The sequence below is a fragment of the Lissotriton helveticus genome, chromosome 6, assembly GCF_964261635.1.
Source record: "Lissotriton helveticus chromosome 6, aLisHel1.1, whole genome shotgun sequence".
Classification (NCBI taxonomy): Eukaryota; Metazoa; Chordata; class Amphibia; order Caudata; family Salamandridae; genus Lissotriton; species Lissotriton helveticus.
Genome location: NC_136067.1, coordinates 1,258,705,457 through 1,258,715,567, shown reverse-complemented (window position 1 = coordinate 1,258,715,567; position 10,111 = coordinate 1,258,705,457). Strand labels below are relative to the sequence as shown.

The 10,111-nt window shown below is 53.4% G+C and overlaps 1 protein-coding gene across 1 annotated transcript in view; it reads right to left on the bottom strand.

Moving 5' to 3' along the window:
- IGF2R (insulin like growth factor 2 receptor) overlaps window positions 1-2,470 on the bottom strand; it is a 1,933,894-nt gene extending 1,931,424 nt beyond the window's left edge. Inside the window, exon 1 of the mRNA XM_078648980.1 lies at window positions 2,247-2,470. Coding sequence (XP_078505106.1) covers window positions 2,247-2,341 — 95 coding nt within the window. The 5' untranslated portion in view covers window positions 2,342-2,470. The remainder of the gene's footprint in view (window positions 1-2,246) is intronic.
- Between the last annotated feature and the right edge of the window lie 7,641 nt (window positions 2,471-10,111).

The following is a 10,111-nucleotide window of genomic DNA, read 5'->3' as shown; positions in this document are numbered from 1 at the left end:
CTTTAGAGTGAAACTGGAAATTAATATTCAACATTCGAAATGAGATGTCCGCAAGACAAATGAGTCCATGCTTCTTCGTGAACAAAAATGGTTTTAAATGGCACCGAAGATAAAGACCATGAACTATAAAAGCTCCTATGTTTACTTTACAAAACAGTTTTCACCACAATAAGGAGGTCATAATTTCTCATGCTGGACATAGTACTTCAATGCTATAGTGTATAAACGTGGAAATGTGAAAGCCGTTCACTCCCCCTTGGCCAAAATCATCAGGCAATGCAGTTTCTCAGTGATTTCATACGCTGATGACACCCAACTTGTAGTATCAGTTTCTAGCAATATTAAAAAGAGACAGCAGATCGTTTCAATATTTGTATAACTCAGGTACAGCAGTGGATGAGTCTGAATTCTTTGAAACTGAACGGTAGGAAGACTGAGGTCCTCCTATTTGGCCAAGATACTTCTTTCTGGACACCTAGATGGTGGCCAACCAGCCTGGGAGACACTCCAACTCCGGTAAATAAGGCTAAAAATGTAGGCGTTATCTTGGAAGATAAATTGAGCTTTAAAAATCCGATTAGTTCCCTCACTTCCACCATCTATTTCATTCTGAAGATGATTAGAAAAATCCGCCCCTTCATTCCATCGGAGTCAGTAAAAATCTTGTGGCAGCACTGGCATTGTCCAAATTAGACTATGGAAATGTGTTGCATGTAGGGATCCAAAAGCAGCACCTTCAAAAGCTGCAACAGCTTCAAAATGCAGCGGCCAGGTTGCTGCTGGATATCCTGACATTCCAGCCGGTCTCGCACAATTTAAAGACCCTGCATTGGCTCCCGATGGATAAAAGAATCATATTCAAATCCTAATGATTAGCCTTCAAGGCTCTCCATGGTCGGGGTCCTGACTTTTTGAAAAAAGCAACTGAAATGGTATAAACAAACTAGAAATCTGAGGTTGGCTCACTGCAAACTCCTACAAATCCCTAGAGTAAAGAGAGCTTGCGGTTAGGGGTGGGGGGGGGGGGGCTAGGGGGAAGCTTTGAGTTAGGGACTGTTAAAACCTGGAACTTTCTCCCCGGTAAGAAAGAATTGACCTAGGATTTTGGCTTTCAGAAAAGCTCTAAAAACTTGGCTTTTTATAAAGTAACCTGTCAGTCCCTAGTTTGTGTGGCAACCTTTTTACTTTCCAGCAGGTATGAGCGCCTAGACACCTTCGGGCAGTTGTGCGCTATATAAAGGTTTAAATCAAATCATTCAGCAGCGGATTTCAATAGGTATTCCGATGCAAATAAAGATAAAGATAATGTAACATTTCTAAAGAAACACCTGTTGGGCATTTAGAACTAAGGTTACTTACTCTTTGAGGGACTAGCCAAGGAATGCCACTCCCAGTCACCACAATTATCTTCTGAAACTATAGATTGGTCACTAGAGAAGCAAACCCAAAGTTCTCTGCAGTAGTTAGAAGGCCACGGGTCAACCTTTGGCATGGAACTGCCTTAGGGATATTTGCTAGGGACTAGAACTAGGAAAACGTGTATTACTTAGTGCTCTCTAGACTGCTTTAGGAGTGGTCATTCTTTCCAAAGAAAAGGAACAAAGAAACGGTTGGAGTTGGTTTTTGTGGAGAGGAACCACGCCATTTACTCATTCATAACCAATTCTGTTGATGATAGAAACATTTTGATCAGTGTCCTAAGGATGTTTATTTAGCACAAATCCTTTCAGTTTTTTCTTCTCCATAGGGAAGATAGGGATTTGCGTCTATTGTCCATTGAATTAATAATGAAAGAATAAATAATTAATACTTTGTTTGCCCTCTGCACCAACATTCCGCATCCTCCTAATGGGGGGGGAACATGGAAACCATTTAAATCCGCTATTGTGGATCAATAGCAAAAACCTAACCACAAATAAATGATTGATTACATTACTGCCCAGTGACCGCATTTCATATGTGACATCATCAACCGGCCCTAGTTTGCATGTTGGCCTGTAGTGTTAACCAGCTCTATCGGTTTGCGGACGCCTATACAAAGAGGAAGTATTTAACTAGAGTGGGAGTGGGATGTGCGTATGGTGGGGCTACATTAATTTGGGAAAAGTGAATAACTTTGGAAGGCGAGTGGGAGTAATACCTTGCTGGTATGTGAATGCAATGGGATGGCGATTAATAATTGTGAATGGCGTGGAGGTGCTGGGGCTGTCAATCATCTGCGCATCTAAGTCGAATGTTACCCTTACCCACAGAGCTCCGGGTGGCTCCAGCCTTGGGCCTCGTTCTCCTCGGGCAGCAACGAGATAAGCAGCAACAGAAGGAAAGGAGCTACAGCTCCCATTGTGCTGTCTTTGCCAACTGCAGGAAACCCACTGGTCCGGTTGTTACAGCTAAGCTACCTCCGGAACGTGAAAGCAACAACAGGAAGCGGCAGCACTGACAGTCACATGAACCGCTCTTATGACACTTCAAATAGCGGAAGACAAGGCTATTGGTCGCCTGCGCAGACAGAACGTGCCCATCATGAAATGGTGAATCTTTCAGGAGAAAAATGTGCGTTTATGCAAGGACCGGCAGTAGTTCCGTTGTTTTTGTTCTCAACATTATTTCGAAGAAACTACTATTCTACCAGTATCTGATTTTAATTAAGTTGCTTTCCTCTAAATAATCGGTAGTATTTCTTAGCGATCACAATTTTCCAACAATGAATAGCCAGCTCTCATTTTAAAAAAACCGTAAGGTTATACATGTTAACGTGAGTCCTGAAATCACATTTGCGTGCCTTAGTTCCGATATTACAAACGCAAGCGGTTCCCTTTCAAAATGGCCGATAAGATTTCAACCCCTTAAAGGCTCCCTTCGCTATCATAGTCCTCTTTTTGTTTCAAGCTCCGGTAGTCCTTGCACTGAGTGCCGTAATCATCATGTGATTCCTCCAAGGATCTGGCGTACAACTAGTACTTGGAAGTGGTTTTCTTTCAGATGCCGGGAGCATGTTTTCTGATACCGTTGTTTTTCATGCCTCCTGGCGTCGGAATGCTGGAGGGGCACTCGAAGTGGCACTGTTATTTATTTATTTAATGCATTTTTATAAAGCGCGGACTTTACCCGAAGATGTCGGAGCACTGTACAATTGAACCAGTTACCTTACATGAGAGAACTGTTACAGGAATGGAACATGGAACAAACAAAGGTAGCAGGCCATAGAATCAAAAGAACGCAGGCAAAAGGAACACATTATCAAACACAGAATGTACAGACAAAATTATGAATATATTTGACAAATTTAAAATGACTAAAGAACTTCCTGGCGAAAAATAGCAGGCCATAGAATCAAAACAACGCAGGCAAAAGGAATACAATATCAAACACAGCAAGCACAGAATGTACAGTAAAAATATATATATATATATGACAAATTTGCAATGACTAAAGAACTTCCTGGCGGGGTCTGAGAAGGAGGCAATTAGTTCTGAAAGTGTCTTTGGAATAGAAGAGATATGAGTTTCGCTTTGAAGATCTGGATAGAGGTGATGGCACGGAGCAAAGGAGGAAGAGAGTTCCAGATTCTCACCGCTTTACCTGAGAACGATTGCCCTCATGGGCGTCCGCGGGGGGGGGGGCAAGGGGGGCCTAGATCGGCAGTGCGTCCGCTGTGGGCCCAGTCAGGGCCGACCCTAGTCCATCATGCTTTTGATGGAGGTGGCAGCCCCCTCCATTGGGTGGGAAGGGTGCAAGGGAGAAGGGTGCAAGCCAGAGAGGAGAAGGGTGCAAGGTAGATAGGAGAAGGATGCAAGGCGGAGAGGAGAAGGGTGCAAGGCGGAGGGGAGAAGGGTGCAAGGCAGGGGGGAGAAGGTTGCAAGGCGGAGGGGAGAAGGGTGCAAGGTAGAGAGAAGAAGGGTGCAAGGCTGAGGGGAGAAGGGTGCAAGGCAGAGAGGAGAAGGGTGCAAGGCGGAGGGGAGAAGGGTACAAGGCAGAGGAGAAGGGTGCAAGGTAGATAAGGGTGCAAGGCAGAGGGGAGAATGGTGCAACAGGGAGGGGGAGAAGGGTGCAAGGTGGAGGGGAGAAGGGTGCCAGGCGGAGGGGAGAAGGGTGCAAGGGGGAGGAGCAGAAGGGTGCAATGCAGAGAGGAGAAGGGTGAAAGGCAGAGGAGAAGGCTGCAAGGCAGAGGAGAAGGGTGCAAGGCAAAGGGGAGAAGGGTGCAAGGCGGAGGGGAGAAGGGTGCAAGGCGGAGGGAAGAAGGGTGCAAGGCGGAGGGGAGAAGGGTGGAAGGCAGAGGGGAGAATGGTGCAACGGGGATGGGGAGAAGGGTGCAAGGCGAAGGGGAGAAGGGTGCAAGGCGGAAAGGAGAAGGGTGCAAGGCAGAGAGGAGAAGGAGGCAAGGTGGAGGGGAGAAGGGTGCAAGGCGGAGGGCAGAAGGGTGCAAAGCGGAGGGGAGAAGGATGCAAGGCAGAGGGGAGAAGGGTGCAAGGCGGAGAGGAGAAGGGTACAAGGCGGAGAGGAGAAGGATGCAAGGCGGAGGGGAGAAGGGTGCAAGGCAGAGGGGAGAAGGGTGCAAGGCGACCGGGAGAAGGGTGCAAGGCGGAGGGGAGAAGGATGCAAGGCAGAGGGGAGAAAAGTGCAAGGGAGAGGGGAGAAGGGTGCAAGGCAGAGGGAAGAAGGGTGCAAGGCGGAAGGGAGAAGGGTGCAAGGCGGAGGGGCGAAGGGTGCAAGGTGGAGGGGAGAAGGGTGCAAGGCAGAGGGGAGAAGGGTGCAAGGTAGATAAGGGTGCAAGGCGGAGGGGAGAAAGGTGCAAGGTAGAGGGGAGAATGGTGCAACGGGGAGAGGGAGAAGGGTGCAAGGCGGAGGGGAGAAGGGTGCAAGGCGGAGGGCAGAACGGTGCAAGTTGAAGGGGGAGAAGGGTGCAAGGGGGAGAGGGAGAAGGGTGCAAGGCAGAGAGGAGAAGGGTGCAAGGCAGAGGGGAGAAGGGTGCAAGGCAAAGGGGAGAAGGGTGCAAGGCGGAGGGGAGAAGGGTGCAAGGCGGAGGGAAGAAGGGTGCAAGGCGGAGGGGAGAAGGGTGCAAGGCAGAGGGGAGAATGGTGCAACGGGGAGGGGGAGTAGGGTGCAAGGCGGAGGGGAGAAGGGTGCAAGGTAGAGAAGGGTGCAAGTCGGAGGGGGAGAAGGGTGCAAGGGGGAGGGGAGAATGGTGCAAGGGGAAGGGGAGAAGGCTGCAAGGCAGAGAGGAGAAGGGTGCAAGGCAGAGTGGAGAAGGGTGCAAGACAGGAGAAGGGTTCAAGGCAGAGAGGAGAAGGGTTCAAGGCAGAGAGGAGAAGGGTGGAAGGCGGAGGGGGAGAAGCGTGCAAGGCGGAGGAGGCGGAGGAGAGAAGGGTGCAAGGCAGAGGGGAGAAGGGTGCAAGGTAGAGAAGGGTGCAAGTCGGAGGGGGAGAAGGGTGTAATGCATAGAGGAGAAGAGTGCAAGGCAGAGGGGAGAAGGGTGCAAGGCAGAGAGGAGAAGGGTTCAAGGCAGAGAGGAGAAGGGTGAAAGGCAGAGAGGAGACGGGTGCAAGGCAGAGGGGAGAAGGGTGCAAGGCAGAGAGGAGAAGGGTGCAAGGCAGAGAGGAGAAGGGTGCAAGGCAGAGAGGAGAAGAGTTACAGGCAGAGGGGAGAAGGGTGCAAGGCAGAGGGGAGAAGGGTGCAAGGCAGAGAGGGGAAGGGTTCAAGGCAGTGGGGAGAAGGGTGCAAGGCAGAGGGGAGAATGGTGCAAGGCAAAGGGGAGAATGGTGCAAGGTAGAAAAGGGTGCAAGGAGGAGGTGGAGAAAGGTACAAGGGGGAGGGGTTGAGGGGGAGAAGGGTGCAAAGGAGAGGGCGAGAAGGGTGCTTGGCAGAGGGGAGAAGGGGGAGGGGGAGAAGGGTGCAAGGCAAAGAGGGATATGGGTTCAAGGTGGAGAAGGGTGCAAGGCGGAGGGGGAGAAAGGTGCAAGGCGGAGGGGGAGAAGGGTGCAAGGCGGAGGGGGAGAAGGGTGCAAGGCAGAGGGGGAGAAGGGTGCAAGGCTGAGAAGGGTGCAAGGTAGAAGGGAGAAGGGTGCAAGGCGGAGGGGAAGAAGGGTGCAAGGCAGAGGGGGAGAAGGGGGCAAGGCGGAGGGGGAGAAGGGTGCAAGGCGGAGGGGGAGAAGGGTGCAAAGCAGAGAGGAGAAGGGTGCAAGTCAGAGGGGAGAAGGGTGCAAGGCAGAGGGGAGAATGGTGCTAGGCAGAGGGGAGAAGGGTGCAAGTCAGAGGGGGAGAAGGGTGCAAGCATGGGCGCCCGCAGGGGGAGTAAGGGGGAGCACTTGCCCCCCCCCGTATCACCAGTGCGCCCGGTGTGGGCCCAGTCAGAGCCGACCCTGGTCCATCATGCTTTTAATGGAGGTGGCAGCCCCCTCCATTGGGTGGGAAGGGTGCAAGGGGGTGGCCGAGAAGGGTGCAAGGGGGTGGCCGGGAAGGGTGCAAGGCAGAACGGAGAAGAGTGCAAGCCAGAGAGGAGAAGGGTGAAAGGTAGAGAGGAGAAGGGTGTAAGGCAGAGAGGAGAAAGGTGCAAGGCAGAGGGGAGAAGGGTGCAAGGCGGAAGGGAGAAGGGTGCAAGGCAGTGGGGAGAAGGGTGCAAGGCAGAGGGGAGAAGGGTGCAAGGTGGAGGGGAGAAGGGTGCAATGCGGAGAGGAGAAGGGTGCAAGGCAGAGAGGAGAAGGGTGCAAGGCAGAGAGGAGAAGGGTGCAAGGCAGAGAGGAGAAGGGTGCAAGGCGGAGGGGAGAAGAGTGCAAGGCAGAGGGGAGATAGGTGCACGGTGGAGGGGAGAAGGGTGCAAGTCAGAGAGGAGAAGGGTGCAAGGCGGAGGGGAGAAGGGTGCAAGGCTGAGAGGAGAAGGGTGAAAGGCGGAGGGGAGAATGGTGCAAGGTAGAGAGGAGAAGGGTACAAGGCAGAGGGGAGAAGGGTGCAAGGCAGAGGGGAGAAGGGTACAAGGCGGACGGGAGAAGGGTGCAAGGCAGAGAGGAGAAGGGTGTAAGGCAGAGAGGAGAAGGATGCAAGGCAGAGGGGAGAAGGGTGCAAGGCAAAGGGGAGAAAGGTGCAAGGCAGAGGGGAGAAGGGTGCAAGGCGGAGGGGAGAAGGGTGCAAGGCAGAGAGGAGAAGGGTGCAAGGCAGAGAGGAGAAGGATGCAAGGCAGAGGGGAGAAGGGTGCAAGACGGAGGGGAGGAGGGTGCAAGGTAGAGGGGAGAAGCGTGCAAGGCAGAGGGGAGAAGGGTGCAAGGCGAAGGGAAGAACGGTGCAAGGTGGAGGGGAGAATGGTGCAAGGTGGAGGGGAGAAGGGTGCAAGGCAGAGGGGAGAAGGGTGCAAGGCAGAGGGGAGAAGGGTGCAAGGCAGAGGGGAGAAGGGTGCAAGGCGGGGAAAGAAGGGTGCAAGGTGGAGGGGAGAAGGGTGCAAGTCAGAGAGGAGAAGGGTGCAAGGCAGAGGGGAGAAGGGTGCAAGGCAGAGAGGAGAAGGGTGCAAGGTAGATAAGGGTGCAAGGCGGAGGGGAGAAAGGTGCAAGGCAGAGGGGAGAATGGTGCAACAGGGAGGGGAGAAGGGTGCAAGGCGGAGGGGAGAAGAGTGCAAGGCGGAGGGGAGAAGGGTGCAATTTGGAGGGGGAGAAGGGTGCAAGGGGGAGGGGGAGAAGGGTGCAATGCAGAGAGGAGAAGGGTGCAAGGCAGAGGAGAAGGGTGCAAGGTAAAGGGGAGAAGGGTGCAAGGCGGAGGGGAGAAGGGTGCAAGGCGGAGGGAAGAAGGGTGCAAGGCGGAGGGGAGAAGGGTGGAAGGCAGAGGGGGGAATGGTACAACGGAGAGGGGGAGAAGGGTGCAAGGCGGAGGGGAGAAGGGTGCAAGGCGGAGGGGAGAAGGGTGCAAGGTAAAGAAGGGTGCAAGTCAGAGGGGGAGAAGGGTGCAAGGGGCAGGGGAGAAGGGTGTAAGGGAGGGGGGAGAATGGTGCAATGGGGAGGAGGAGAAGGGTGCAAGGCGGAGGGGAGAAAGGTGCAATGCGGAGGGGAGAAGGGTGCAAGGTAGAGAAGGGTGCAAGTCGGAGGGGGAGAAGGGTGCAAGGGGGAGGGGAGAAGGGTGCAAGGCAGAGAGGAGAAGGGTGCAAGGCAGAGGGGCGAAGGGTGCAAGGCAGAGAGGAGAAAGGTTCAAGGCAGAGAGGAGTAGGGTGCAAGGTAGAGAAGGGTGCAAGGCGGAGGGGAGAAGGGTGCAATGCAGAAGGGAGAATTGTGCAACGGGGAGGGGGAGAAGGGTGCAAGGCGGAGGGTGAGAAACGTGCAAGGCGGAGGGGAGAAGCGTGCAAGGCGGAGGAGAGAAGGGTGCAAGGCAGAGGGGAGAAGGGTGCAAGTAGAGAAGGGTGCAAGTCGGAGGGGGAGAAGGGTGCAAGGCAGAGAGGGGAAGGGTGCAAGGCAGAGGGGAGAAGGGTGCAAGGCAGAGAAGAGAAGGGTTCAAGGCCGAGAGGAGAAGGGTTAAAGGCATAGAGGAGAAGGGTGCAAGGCAGAGGGGAGAAGGGTGCAAGGCAAAGAGGAGAAGGGTGCAAGGCAGAGAGGAGAAGGGTTCAGGGCGGAGGGGAGAAGGGGAGAAGGGTGCAAGGCAGAGAGGAGAAGGGTTCAAGGCAGAGGGGAGAAGGGTGCAAGGCAGAGGGGAGAATGGTGAAAGGTAGAAAAGGGTGCAAGGCGGAGGTGGAGAAGGGTACAAGGGGGAGGGGGAGAAGGGTGCAAGGGGGAGGGCGAGAAGGGTGCTAGGCAGTGGGGAGAAGGGGGAGGGGGAGAAGGGTGCAAGGCAAAGGGGAATATGGGTTCAAGTTGGAGAAGGGTGCAAGGCGGAGGGGGAGAAAGGTGCAAGGCGGAGTGGGAGAAGGGTGCAAGGCGGAGGGGGAGAAGGGTGCAAGGCAGAGGGGGAGAAAGGGTGCAAGGCTGAGAAAAGTGCAAGGTAGAAGGGGAGAAGGGTGCAAGTCGGAGGGGGAGTAGGGTGCAAGGCAGAGGGGGAGAAGGGTGCAAGGCAGAGGGGGAGAAGGGTGCAAGGCGGAGGGGGAGAAGGGTGCAAGGCAGAGAGAAGAAGGGTGCAAGGCAGAGGGGAGAAGGGTGCAAGGCAGAGGGGAGAAGGGTGCAAGGCAGAGGGGAGAAGGGTGCAAGGCAGAGGGGAGAAGGGTGCAAGGCAGAGGGGAGAATGGTGCAAGGCAGAGGGGAGAAGGGTGCAAGGCAGAGGGGGAGAAGGGTGCAAGGCTGAGAAGGGTGCAAGGCTGAGAAGGGTGCTGTCAGAACCCCAGAGCTCCAAACTGGGGTAATAGCGCAGAACGGGAGGAGCGGCTGCATAAACCAAGTACCAAGAAAGCTATGGACAACACTAGTTCGAAACTGGAATCAGAAAATGGCCGCCAACTCCCAACGGAGGTCAGCGGTCTAGTTGATAACGGCAGTGATTGCGGAAGCCAGGTGAAGCTCGCAAGTGTTTGGAACTGCGCACTTCACCAGAGCCGTGACCGAAGAAGGAGCGTTTAGTTACCGGAGCTGAAGAAAACCCGTCTTGTTCAAACCCAGAGTATTCCTAGCCCCTCTAGTTCTTGAGAAAAGAGTCAGAGCCCTATCCCAAGTTCCTTCCCCCTAGTATTCCCGTAATTCCCATTTTCAACGAATTCCGAGCAAGTTTTGAGGAAGCGTTCGGAAGCATTCGAGTTTCAGTCAAGAGGCACCAGCGAGACAAATAGCGGCGAATGGCCCTCTTTTCGTCAGCAGATTCAAACTTCACCTCAGAGACTTCGCCAAGGCGAACCTGAAGAAGAGAAAGAAGACGACAAGAGCTAAGTGACACTAAACCCTGATATTAACTCAGTCTAACATATGAGTCGTATTGCGTAAATTAGAAAAGGATAATTGCTTTCCTATATCAGATAGCTTGGCAAGAGAATCAGTATACACTCGATTCAGTTCATGCAGCAACTCACCTGTAAATAAGAAAAAGAACGAAAACGTTAGCTACCAAAAAGAAGCATCAACTATAGAAAAAGAGAAAGACAACATAAACAGTCTGTAAAGTGAGTAGAGAGAAAAAGAGCACACTTTAGTTAGGAGCAGGGCGGGAGTAGAGTAGGACT